Source organism: Pyxicephalus adspersus, chromosome 3, assembly GCF_032062135.1.
Source record: "Pyxicephalus adspersus chromosome 3, UCB_Pads_2.0, whole genome shotgun sequence".
NCBI lineage: Eukaryota > Metazoa > Chordata > Amphibia > Anura > Pyxicephalidae > Pyxicephalus > Pyxicephalus adspersus.
This window is the reverse complement of record NC_092860.1, coordinates 152,713,693-152,727,409: the sequence shown is the minus strand read 5'-3', so window position 1 is coordinate 152,727,409 and position 13,717 is coordinate 152,713,693. Positions and strand designations below refer to the sequence as shown.

General features: G+C 41.3%; 1 protein-coding gene across 1 annotated transcript in view; it reads right to left on the bottom strand.

The window, feature by feature from the left end:
• Positions 1–3,936, bottom strand: part of LOC140327537 (vomeronasal type-2 receptor 26-like) — a 30,857-nt gene extending 26,921 nt beyond the window's left edge. The window contains exons 1-3 of the mRNA XM_072406926.1: positions 3,861–3,936; positions 3,331–3,431; positions 2,852–2,909 (exon numbers count right to left, since the gene is read on the bottom strand). Of these exons, the coding sequence (XP_072263027.1) occupies positions 2,852–2,909; positions 3,331–3,431; positions 3,861–3,936 (235 nt within the window). The remainder of the gene's footprint in view (positions 1–2,851; positions 2,910–3,330; positions 3,432–3,860) is intronic.
• Between the last annotated feature and the right edge of the window lie 9,781 nt (positions 3,937–13,717).

Below are 13,717 nucleotides of genomic sequence, written 5' to 3'. Positions count from 1 at the left end.
AACAATTTAGGCGATAATAGGTCTGAATGAACATTTTAATAAATAGGTTTGGTATACCGAACAGTTTTTCTGACACACTTTGATTCCACAACACTCTCTCTATTTGTTTTACATTTTTTTGTTTGTTTTATTTTTGGGTTTTCTTTTACCTTTCTTTTTATTTTAAATCTCAAGGATTTTTAAATGTGTTGTATTTGGCCTACTTACCTATTTCACATTACCTACTCATGTTATTTGTATATGCGTATCCTGTTTAATAATATTGTTTGTATTTCACTCATATTGTTGCAAATTAATGCTAATTTTTTAATAAAGCATATTTTGGAAAAAATAAAATAAAAAAAGGGTTATAGAGTGAAATAATATTTCTTAAGGGGTATACACTATTTTTTCAAGGCCACACTTTTCTTACTGCTAATTTAGTTAATAGGGGCTGGAATAACACTGTCAATAGATGTATTCTATACCAATAGCCACTACTGGAGCCTTAACTCAAACTAAACCTTTTAATTAACAATTCACCAAACTTTGAGGCTTTGCCCCTTGTGGAATAGTTGGCTCATTCATAATCACCAAATAAAACAAGAAGATGAAGAGGTGGGGTACCTCTATAACACAGATTGAGGGTACAGGTTTTGCACAAGTGCGGAGAACAAGAACATTGGCGAAGGTGGTGGTGTATTCCCAAAACCATATCTTCTACCATATCTACCATATCTCATAAACAATTAGTAGAACTTTTTTTGGCATATTCTGGGTTAGTTAAGGTGAGATAATGTTGATGATTATGTTCTAGACAAGACATGGGTACAGGGTTGGGGTATTAAGGAGGACAGTGGTGGGGATGAAGAGAAATGTACTGTGTGGCAACATTCTTTCTCCATTATAGAATGTTTGGCCAATAAACAAAAGTACATTTCCATCCTTTGGCATGCTAGCTGAACACTCTCTTGACCAAACTACTGGTAGCAAAGTCTTGTATAACTTTGTCTCAGATTTTACTTACATGCAGGATGGGAAATCTGTCATAGCGGCAGTAATCGTAGAGCTAGGTTCAACACTTACTGCTTGTTGAGACTTACATGAATTTCCATTGCTAAAAGCCATGATACACAAAAGATTTGTTTCTGGACATAATAATAAAGAATATTGTTGATAAAAAATGGTAAGAATGTTGTGTATTTTTATGGACATGTGTCCATGTTTTAGTGTCTGTACTTATAAGTCCTTTATATATCCTTTTTTTAATGGGCTAAACAAAAAAAAACCTGCCTTGTCCTTCATCCTTGGCACCCAAAAATGAATACAGTGTGATGTAAAATAAAATTGAAGCATACCAATTCCATGTTTATAGGACCACGTGTCCATGGTTATGTATATCCTTCTGCTCACATATACTCTAATCAATAAATCAATATTCTTTCTTTAGCTTAGCTCTGATATTGTTTTACTTTGCATGTGTTTACTCTTACGCATTAATGACCCTGAATGGGTAAATTGGACATTGGTCAGTTTAAATATCACTTAAAACAAAGACCCAGGACCCAGGTTACAAACAAAAACTTTTTCTCCAGTGATGTAGCCAGTTTACCTTTTACCATGGGTATTCTTTGATGGGATGAGGTGCTCTGGCCCTGAGTTTGTGGAAATCCCCTGTATTTACAAACAATAAACATGTGCCTAATAACGCTTTGCAGGTCTGCCTCCGGAGGTAAAGAATAATGTATAATCATATAACTCCTTGGTCATATTGACACCTTCCCAAGCACCTAGATGTAATCTGGTGGCCTTACAGCTGCTCAAACCACATCTATAATTACAACTAGCAGTCCACACAACAAAAGTAAACAATTTCTTGACTACTTTTGAGCCTGGTGCTGCCACCACAATCAGTTGTTTGATGATGGCACCAAAAGGTTTAGCACAGTTTTTCACTTAACTTTGTTGCTATTATAAGGCAACTGACAAGCCCCTTAAGTGATGATAACAAACAGCTCTGAACCCAGAAGTGGTCATATCAGGGTGCTTCTAAGTTAAGATTGAGAAATGGATGCTTCTTGTCTCTACACCTCCTTCCATCCTCAAACTTCTTGTCTCTACACCTCCTTCCATCCTCCAGGTTCTTGGATGTCATTTTCGTATCAAATCCTGAAGCCCATAGTGCTATAGGTATTTTGGTTGGCAGTAAGAAGGGTTTTTACTCCATTTTGGACCCCCTAAATAGGCAGCCACTGACAAAAAGACTTTATCCCGGCTCCCAAACACTTTACTGTGCAAATATGCCCAGCTATAGACAGTCTTGAAGAATGTTCCTACCGTGCATACTAATCCTTCAGACTATGCATTCTGTAGTTACACCACTGATTTGTCTCCTCATTTATTTCTTTCATGACAATTCAAAAATATTTTTGTCTTTTACATATGCATTCAGTTACTTTATTATATTAGAAAAAACACATATATAATTTAGGTGTTTAAAATGTGCTATAGGTGTGGTTATTGGTAATATTAGCAATTATATTATATAATTTATTGTTAAATTATATGAATTAATTAATGCACAATATCTATTTGTAAAAATATTGTTTTGTTCTACTTCCAAGCAAACCTAATTTTGTATTCCGGTCAGGCCTAAACAGTATTAGATAGCATTTTGGAAAAAAAGTACAGCTAAGATGTCCAGCACTTGATGACATTATTGCAAATATCTCCACAGCCACCATGTATTTCCCTTCCCTGTATGTACTTGGCCTCATTAGAACTGCCCGGTAATGTTCAACCATGAAAGCCAGAAAAAAACTTACAGCTGCCAGAAGCCCTGTATAACCCAACACTGAGTAGAACCCAATACCTAACCCTTCATTATACTGAATGATGATCTTTTCATGATAGGAGTGAGTGTCCTCATCCTGGAAAGGGGGAGAAATTGACAACCAAGTGGTACAGATGATTAATTGAATAAAGGGATACACACAAGTTACACAATTGGGCAGTTTGGCACCAATCCATTTCCTTCCAGGAACTCCCAGGTTTTGTGGCTTTAAAAACAATATAAACCATGATACTTTTGGCAAGTAGAGCAGAGACAGCGACTGAGAAGATGACACCAAAAGACGTAACACGCAGCATGCATGTTACATCTAATGGATGGCCAAGAAACAAGAAGACACAGAAGAAGTTTAGCATGATGGAGACCAGGAGAACATAGCTCAGGTTCCTGTTATTGGCTTTAACAATAGGGGTGTCCTGGTAATGTACAAAAATCCCCAATATTATACCAGTCGGAAGGCAACAGAGAACAGCAACAACTGAACACACTGTAGCAATTACGTCATTGGTAAAAGGGAGAAATTCCACCAGTTTGGGAACACACTGATTCTTCTTCTCATTTGGACATTGTTTATCAGGACACTTCCTGCGGTTTTCACTGTCTGAAAATTTCAAAAATTATATAGTAGACTTATTAAGGTATTGCATTGTTTTAAACAGCCTGTAATACATTGTAATAATTGTAATACAAGATTTTTTTCTATTTACAATATATACAATAAATTAAATATATACAACGCTGGCAGCGTCAACATTGTCTGGTTGTTGGCTTTTTTTAACACTTTATTTTTATTTGAACTATATAAAATATGCATTTCCAATAAATAGGAACAACAACAAACAAATCAGATACAAAACTCAGTATGTACGATGCACCAAAATAAAACCTTATAGAGTAATACATACAAACAAAATTTTTATCATTTCAATACAGTTTAGCCAACCCAGATAATATAAGCGCCAGAGCATCCTATTGAACTATCATTGCATAAAGTCCTCGGATGTCAGTGTATCACTAGCGGGCCTCTTACAGCCCGTGGGACCTCCTGGGGTTCCAGCAGGTTCTTGTATTCCACTTTTTCCTGGAACGTAATCCAGGGAGCCCATGTATCTAAAAATCTTTTAGATCTATCATAAATCCCCACAGTTAAATCTTTAAAATTCTGTATCTCATTCACTTTTCAAATCCACATACCTAGGATGGGGGAAGCAATTTTCCTCCAGAGTCTGGGGATGCAAGCCTTGGCCCCCGTCACCAAATATTTCACCAGAGATCTATTATACAGTTGCTGGGGCACTCATTCAGGTTTAGTAAGAAAAAAGACGGGCACAGGTCTTAGTTCCATTTTTTGACACACTTCTCTGACCCCCTCCTAGAAACCTCTTAACTTCGGACATGACCAAAAAGTGTGTAACATATCTCCCTTCTGTACCCCACATCTCCAACAACTATTCGACAGGGAAAATAGCATGCAGCTTTTCAGGTACTCTATACTAACGCAACCTTGTAGCCCACTTCTTGCCTGTTGCTATTTATGAAACCCTTGTGAGCAAACAAAAGCACTCTCTCCCTCTGTGAGGGGGTGAATTGAGTGTCCAGCTCCCTTTCCAAGCTCGTAGGAAGGTTGGAATACGAGGCGGTGCTGAGAAGTTCCAGGCTTTGCCTCCTTCCAGATGAAATAGAAAAATGAGTGTGGGGGCATATGACAGCCTAATATCCTAGTATGTAACTGTGCAAATATCAAGTCTCTGCGATTCCTAAAACAGTTTTTCTTTTAGTGAGAAGCTGTGATAGCAGAGGCACAAGCAAGTTTTCATGTCGTTGGAGTTACGGGCCGTCAAGTTTTTGTTTCTCCAGGGAATGTCAGCAAAGGACATTCACAACAAAGATGTCACAAACACTGGGGGAGAAGTGTCCTTCCTACATCACTGTCAAAACCTGGTGTAAGGCACTTACCTGTCCAGTGTGCCTGCGGCGTCCTTTGGGATCACAGGCAGCAAGGGAGACGCCGTTGCAGCAGGCAGTGTGGCCTAGGCTGATGCTCTGCTCACAGCGCGTCTCTCCCTGCCAGGGGAGGGATCTGTTCTGACTGAACTACTGTTCGGCCAGGCGGCATCCCCAGCATCCCTATGGACCTCAGATTGTTCCTGACCTGCCTTTGCTTTATTTGTCTGTACCACGCTTATTGGACTGATCTTGGGTGAATGACCTTTGCTTGTTTTATGACCACGCAATAAAGCTTAATAAAAGGTTTCCTGGAGTTGGCTGTGGTTTGTGTGCCCAGGCGCATTACATTATAGCGAGCCACTCACTCACCACCCAGCCCTAATGGAGGAAATCCAGTGGGGCCTACAGGAGCTTGCGGTAGGGGTTCCCACCGGTCACCCCACGAAGGTTCGTAAGCGCCTCCTGGAGATGGCAGGTAATTATGGTTGCTCTCAGGGCAAGACCCAGGTCTATTTATTTGTGTTTAATGTGTTCCCACCTTCATGGGTTTCCAGAGAACATTGTTTCAGACCGTGGGATTCAGTTTGTATCTCGGTTGTTGAGGGAGTTCCGTGCCCAACTGGGCATCGAGCTCTCCTTTTTGTCAAGGTTCCACCTGTAAGTTCCAGGTTCTTGAATATTGAGGATTGGCAAATATCTGCTAAAAAGATAGCCCAGATACTTGACATCTCACAGGAACATGTTGGGTTTGTTATAACCACTATCCTAGACATGCACAAACTTTCAGCGAAGTGGGTGCCGAAATGTTTGAAGAGTGATCAGAAGAAGGAACGAGTTGAAGCATCCAAAGCCTTTTTTTCCCATTTTGAAGCTGCACAGGAATTTTTGGCTAGGTTAGTGACTGTGGATGAAACCTGGCTCCACATCTGTGATCCTGAAACCAAGGAACAGTCAAAGGAATAGCGCCACAGCGGGTCCCCGCGGCTGAAGCAATTCAGACCCAGAAATCAGCCAAAAAAGTCATGGTGTCCATTTTCTGGGACAAAGAGGGTATTCTGTTGGTGGACTACCTACCTGAGGGCTTTAGTATCACCCGACAGTATTATGCTAACCTCCTAGACCAACCGAAGAAGGCAATTAAGATGAAACGCCATGTCAAGTTGAGCAAAGGGATCCTTTTTTGCAGGACAATGCAACTGAGCAAAGTGAACACCCTGGATTTCCAATTGGTCCACCATCCCCCCAACTCACCTGACCTGGCCCCTTTGGACTATTATCTGTTCCTGAATTTGAAGAAACACCTGAAGGCGCAACGTTTTGAGGACATTTCTGACATCAAAGATGCTGCTGCTAGCTGGTTTGCGGCCCAACCAAAGGACTTTTATTTGAAGGATCTAGAAAAGCTTCAACTACGCTGTACCAAGTGCATCAGTCTCTGGGGAGAATATGTTGAATAAATGTGTTATTTCATATCTTTTGCTCTCCTCTTTTTGGAGCATAGCCAGGAACTTTTCAGCCCCCCCTCGTATAATCCTCAGGAGGTTCATAGAGCATGGAATAGAGCTTGGAAAATACATGACGGACACCCCCCCCCCCCCCCCACCTACAAACCTCAGAGAGTCGTCTTTTAAACTCCAATGGCCTTTGTTGGGATCTTAAAAAATGGGAGAGCTGGGCTGCCCTCCAAAAGTTTAGTCCAAAATGCATAGCCGAACTCTGAAGTTCAGCAAGTGAATACCAGCCATGACCCTGAACAAAATCTCTGAACCTCATCCTTTCCTCATCACACAGCTTCTGGAAATTGCTCCCTCCCATCCTTGGAGGAAACTTGGGGTTGCCTAACACCAGCATCAAGGTACTAGGTTCAGGAGCAAGAGTTTTGTATGCGCGTCATTTCCCCCAAATCTTCAGAATAGCCTGCAGTAACAGGTGATTCTTATCAATATATTGGCATAGTAAAGCCATCCAAGGCAAATTAGATAGGGGGATGGTATAGGAATTCTGTTCCAGGGCCACCCATTGCTTCAGATCTGAATGAATGCACCAGTCCATCACTCGCATCAGGTGGGATGCAGCATAATAAAGGGCAAAGTTGGGTACCTCCAGTTCTCCATGGCATGCCTTGCATGCCTCCATGCCTTCTTATGGCAAAATAAAAGCTGCCTACACAGTCTCGGCCCTCTGACCCCCCCATATAGGACTAAAAACTTTTGAGTGCAATTGTTTAAAGAAGGTCTGAGGGAGGTGGATGGGTAAGGTGTGGAACAGATATAGGATTCTGGGTAAAAGATTCATTTTGACCACCTGCATATGCCCCAACCACGTGAAGGAGCGCAGCATCCACCGTTCCAAATCACCACATACCCTGGCCAGCATAGGTGAGAAATTCAACCGGGACAGGCTGTCTATGTGAGCAGGGAACATAACCCCTAAATATTTTATTGCCTCTGGCTCCCAGTGAAATTGGAAACTCCCAGCCAGCTGGTTCCGTGTTTCTGGAGCGAGCGTCAGATTAAATGCCACGCTCTTGGATTGATTAATCTGGAAGTTGGAAAGATCCCCAATTTCTTTAGGCGCTCTCAGAAGGTTTGGTGAGGTAACCATAGGTGAAGATATCAAAAACTTTAAATCATCTGCAAAGGCCGCTACCTTCTGTTCCCATCCAGCTATCAGCAAACTCTTATATCAGTGGATGCCCGCACATGACACAAGAAGGGTTCCAAGGTAAGTATGAAAGTTAGGGGTGAAAGGGGGCAGCCCTGATGCGCACCATTTGAGATTGTCAGGGGCTCTGACAAGAACACATTCACCCGCACCGACGGGGACACCCGAGCCCCAGACAATCTTGCTGCAAAAATCCACTCCAAAACCCTGGTGGTGTTGTCTCTTGCTTCTCTAGAGGGGACAAAGCCCACCTGGTCAGGGTGTATAATTTTACAGATAACAGACTGGAGTCTGGTGGCTAATATTTTGGTGAAAAGCTTGAGGTCCTGATTCAATAAGGATATTGGACTATAATTCTTGCAAGATGACCCCCTCTTTCCCCTCCTTAGGGATCACTGATACATTCACCCTAAGGGAGTCTGCAGTAAAAGTCCCCCCTGGGCCAAGCAGTTGTAGGCCTTCAGAAAGTGAGGGACCAGCAGCTCACTCAAAATGTTATAATAGGAAAGGGTAAGACTGTCTGGTCCAGGCGATTTCCCTGAGATGGTGTTCTTAATTGCTGAGGGAAGCTTCATTTCAGTAATAGCGCCTTCTAGAGCTGCTGCTTCATCAGAGATAGAATTGGGGGATACCTGATCGGGCCAGATATTGGTTAATCGTTTGCATTCTGTGCTCCTGAACCCCTGATGTATAAGGACTTATAGTATGGCCTGATACCTTCAGTAATATCTTTCACAAGATGTTTTTTCCTCCCCTTGCTATCAACAATGAAGGGAACAAATGTCCTCTCTCTTCATGCTCTCAAACCGTTGGCCAAGAGCCTACCACTTTTACTACCAAATTCATAGAAACTCCTTTTACATCTCACAAAGGCAGATTTAGCTTAACCAAGGCACAGGGAAGCCAGCTTGTCCCTAGCGGTAATCACCACTTTATGGGCTTCCCACGCCACCATTGGGCTCACGTCTGAGGTTGCATTAGTCAAGAAATAGTGCTTCAGTTCCCTAGTGACCTCAGTTTTGGTTACCACATCTTCCAACAGGGACTTATTAAGTCACCATTGCCACACTTTAGGTATTACATGTTTCAGGGCAATTTGGAGAAGGTCCGAGAATGTTATATCCCCTATTGAACACTGAACTACTTGATCAAGTCAGTATGTCTCACCCAAAAATAATCCAGTCTTGAGTAAGATTGGTGGGACCTGGAGAAGAAAGTATAATCCTTCTCATTGGGATTTATAATCCTCCAATTATCAAAAATTTGGTGGTGCTGGAGAACACAAAAAGGGCGACCTTCAACAAGTTTAACCCTGCCAAAGGGGCTCTTGAAGTCCATGTTGGAATCTGGTGCAAAGTTGAAGTCCCCTCCAAGAATCCAGGAATTTGCCAGGGTATCTAGTGCTTGAGAAAGAAATGTGGATTGTGCTGTGTTTGTGGCATAAACTGTGGCTAACATCACCATCTGATTATTTAACTGACCTTTTACAAACACATAACGCCTTTCTGCACACTCTCAACCCCCTTCAGATCCCATGCTACTGAATTAGCAAAAAGTATGCTCACACCTTTGGATCTAGAATTACTAGAACAACTATGGTATGCAGTGGGAAATCTCCTGTTCCCCAATTTAGGCAATTTGTCTTGTTTGAAGTGAGTCTCCTGTATATATGAAGGAGAGCTGACCTCTTCTCTGGTATATTCAAACCTTTAACACTTAGAGTGATAACTTCAATTGTATCCAATAAATAACAACCTGGAATTCAAAGTTGGTCACACCAACTAATCAAATAACCACTAACTCAAATGAACCTGGGTTAGGTATGACAAAAAAAAAATCAGGTGAGGAAGGGCAGTAAGGGGTTGGGACACACCTAGGACTCTGGGATGGGAAGGTTAGGTTTAACTGGTGTCCTCTCCTGAAAAAAAGTGACACCAATCTTTGTGGGGTCTAAGGGGAGCTGGTCTATCATCCAATCACCTCTCACTACCTGAGTGAGGGACCCAATGTAGAGACTACGAGGGCCAGATCCAAGCAAAAGCCACCAATCCCTAGCAAAATAGCACACAAACATTATTCAGAAACCACATTACCCAAACATTAATGTCCAGCTTGTATAAACAGTCTTCACTGTTGAGGAAACTTTTGAGCGTAAACTAACCAAAGGTCAGTAAATTACTTTAACCTTCCCAGCGTTAATCCTGAGTGTTAATCGGGGTGGATTTTACCTGCAAAAAGGTAATCCAAAATCACACTCAGGGTAGCTTTAACTTAAAAAAAAACCCCACTTACCTTGCTCTGTTGTCATCCCTCGTTGTCCTGCTGGTCCCCGCACGTCCTGGGGACATGTTCGTTTTCTTCATTCTCCAGCCGCGCAATGCAGAGACATTCCCGGGGTTTCCCGGTGACATCAGTGCATGCGTCGGTGCTGACAGGCGGATCGGCAGGAAATTTAAATAAATTTGGATTGGATTCATTACAAAACTGGGTTAAAGACTGAAGAAACCAAACAAGCAGGTATACTGCACAAGACGAATGCTAATCCCTCAGGCTTGAGAATTTTGCTCCGTCTTGGAACGCTTCCTGTTACGCCTTTATCTGTAGACCTACCAAGCAGCCCTCAAGAGGCCATCCAAGAAACCTGGGCCCTTTAGCCAATCAGGGCCAATCAGAGATACTTGTGGCAAAGCAAGTGTTGCTAGTAGTGATGGTAAATTTAGGCAGATCATGAAAAACTGCCGTTTCACAGTCTTTATTCGCCACCAAGTGGAAGGGGAAGCCCCAACGGTATCGGATTCCATGCTGCCCCTATTACTTCCAAAAGGGGGCGCAGCGCCCTGCAAAGCCCCGAAGTGTGGTGGGACAAGTCCTGTAAGAGTATGACCTCAGGCCCATTAAATAAAATCTCTGATTGCATACATGCAGCCCGCAGGATCTCCTCTTTCAACGGGAAGAACGCTAGCTTGCAAATGACATCTCTATGTTTCGCCAAATTGTTTGGTCTAGGCCCCAATGTCTAATGGATTTGTTCCATTACTATGAGTGAGTCCTCAGGTACGCCTAGGATCTAATTAAAGCACAGTGATGTCTTGTGACAGGTCCTGGGCCTCAACCGACTCCCGGAGACCCCTTATACATATGTTGTTTGAACGATTCCTATTTTCAAGATCATCTTGCAGCAGCACCAGCCCCTGCAGCAGCTAAGAATGCTCATTAAGAATCTCCCTGTCCTGTTCATCAGTATTAAATAGTACAGTGGTGGTCTCCTCTATGGCAAGCACACGTGCTCCCAGGTCATTTTTGTGTTTGGCCAGTTCACTACATACTGTGGTTTCTATTTTGTTCATACAGACTTCCAAATAAGCCTTCGTGATTATTATTATTATTATTATTAAACAGGATTTATATAGCGCCAACATATTACGCAGCGCTGTGATCCCCATAGAGTGAGATACATGGCCAGCTTGAGTATCTAGGGGCCTTGGATGTGAACAAGGGGGGCTGGAGGTAACCAGAGAAAGATTGTCCTGGCCCATATCCAGCGAGGGCGATTCTGGAGGGGGAGATGTACTCACTTATGCAGCACTGCTCGTTTTCCGCCCCGTGTTTCCCCTCGGCGGCATCTTAGATTCACTGCGGCCTGGCAGAGTATGCGTCTTTAATTGACAGTGTCTCCGGTTTCTGGTGTGTGTGCAGTCTGCCCGCGACCCATTCTGACCGGGAGGCAGCCTGTTGTGCTCTTAATCAGTGCCATTTAGCTGGTCGGATCAGGAGCTCCCTGCAACGCGACTCACTCTGTCCAGGGTATGAGCAGTCTCTTGGCTGTTGGCTTTTAAAAAATTGTAATGTAGTAATCCCCCATCTAACCCCCCCCAATATGACCTGGGCTTATCTTTCCCCCCATCCTGTCAGGTATTAGCATATCATTAGGTATTAGGATATCAGCAAACATCCATTTAATGATGTTTCTTGCAAAGTATAAACCTGAAAACACTCAGATTCTCGATTCAAAACCTGTCCATTGCAGACAAAAAGTTCTCTCTGGTCAAGAAGCCTGGATGGCCAGCAAAAGCAGAAAGCCAACTTAAGTCCATTTCCTCTCCAAACCCAGCCCCATGCCTTTCCTTCACAAGAAAAGGTCCCTAGGGGAGGGACATCCCCTCTTCCACACAATCTATCCTTGTTCTCATGGTATATACTATGGTGGACAGTGATAAAAGTTCATATACCATAGGTATGGGAAAGAGCCTCCTTATCACACAGACACTACTGATGGAAATTGTAATGCAATGTGATTTATTTTACTTTCACAGGTCAACAGGTATTTTTGCAATTGTCATACATATATACTAAAGTGCTTTTAATGACACGTTTCATAAAGAAAAGGGGAGCAGATAAGAAACATTAATTATTTTGGTTTACATGCACCTAAATATTGATTAAGATATACCCAAAGTTGAGTGTTCTCTCACACAGATTAATACATATATTATTTTTGTGAACTCCTAGGGAAACAGCAATTGAGCTAAAGTTTTTGAACTAACTTTAAAAAATGGATTCAAAAAGCGGGCTATTTTGGCAACAAAAATCTGATAAAAAAAAGGTAAAGTATGGACATTGGTGTTATCAGTTCCCCTAGTTCACCTTCTATTCAAAATGTTATGAATGGGCTTTGTTTCCCTGAATATCTTTTGCTAAACAATTTAAAAGCAAATTTAAACTGTACCAAAAATGTCAGACATCTCTTCTTCTGGGCATGCAACACATTGGTAGCAACATTTAAAAAATGAAGATCCAAACTTTTTTCTGCTACCAGGAAAACAGGGTCTGGAACATCGAGATACCAGAACCTGCAAAAACATGTACAATAAATAAACATATAAGAACAGGAAATAAATCATGCCAAACCACCAAACCTGTGCAAATAAATGATTTGAAACAAATTTGTTGGGATGCTTTGACATGTTCACTGACCAATCCTTTATGATATATAAAATAGTGCAGCTAAAGTACCTCTTTTGATTTGTAAGATCGGACAGGTCATTATCGCAGAAAGGCAACGTCATCCCGGCACACCCAATTAAGTTGGCTGAAGATTGTCCAGAGGATGAAGAAGATAATTAGGATAGCGGGGTCATTCGCGGGATAGATGAGTTAACCTGGGCTTAGTTCCTCTTTAAATTGAAGGTTTTGCTACAATGTTTTCATGTGAGCTGGAGTCAAATGATTGAATAAATGATTGTGAACAGTGACCTTGTCAACAAATTCTAACCTTCAAAATATTTATACTTTTTAAAATATCAGGTCAGAAAGTTTGGGTGTTAGTTGTTTGTTAGACATCATTAGTCATAACAAATGTAGAAATGTTTTTAATTAACAAAAAAAAACCTTTTTTAAAATCAATGCTTTGTTTATGTTTATATAAATCCCCTGCCCACTTCCAAATTATTATTTCAGACTAGAGAAATAATCTAAATTTAATTGATACTGAATGATACAGTCAAGAAAATTCTGTTGGAATTCATACTTTTTTTGCATAGAAAGCTTTGAAATTATTATTTTTGGTGTGCAAAATCACCTGCAATGGTTTCCTTAGCCAATTTTTTTAACCAATTTTAGGAACAGCATAGGGGCATAATGCATTATTTTTTTCTGTTCCATTCACCTTTAGGGCATGTTGAACTTTGGCATTTACTGATCCAGGGTGCCTACTGGTAATTGCTAAGTGCCCAGGAGATGTGACAGGCGGTGCTTGCTAGGTCTGTGAAGGTTCACAAAAATCAAAGATGATTGTATAGCTAAGGGTAGGTAGTAAGAGACTAGAGTAGCTAGACGGCATGAGGTAATCAAATATGCAATGATTAGTAAACACATAAACATAAAATGGACAAAAACATCAAATTTACATAGAAAGAACAATAAATTACCCATTTTAGACTGCATGTTGGATGATATTTATTTGGAGTAGCTACAAGTGAGCAGGTAGACCCCAGATGCTTCTAAAAATGTCTATGAGCTCCACATAGAAAGTTCTTGTTGAGGGTTCATTATTCCATATAAAAATGAATTTTATGGATTGATTTTTTTATGCTGGTTGCCCTTTTACTTTTGAAAATGACTATCCAGGAAATGAATTAGGTAGGATCATCCAGTATCCTATGTATTCATAGAATTCATCTAGTGGTGGAAAGTTGTATATGTTCAAAAAATTTTATGTTTTGGTAGTGCAAATTAAGGTGCAAATAAACATCAAAAAATGGTATGCGCACCCTAAAA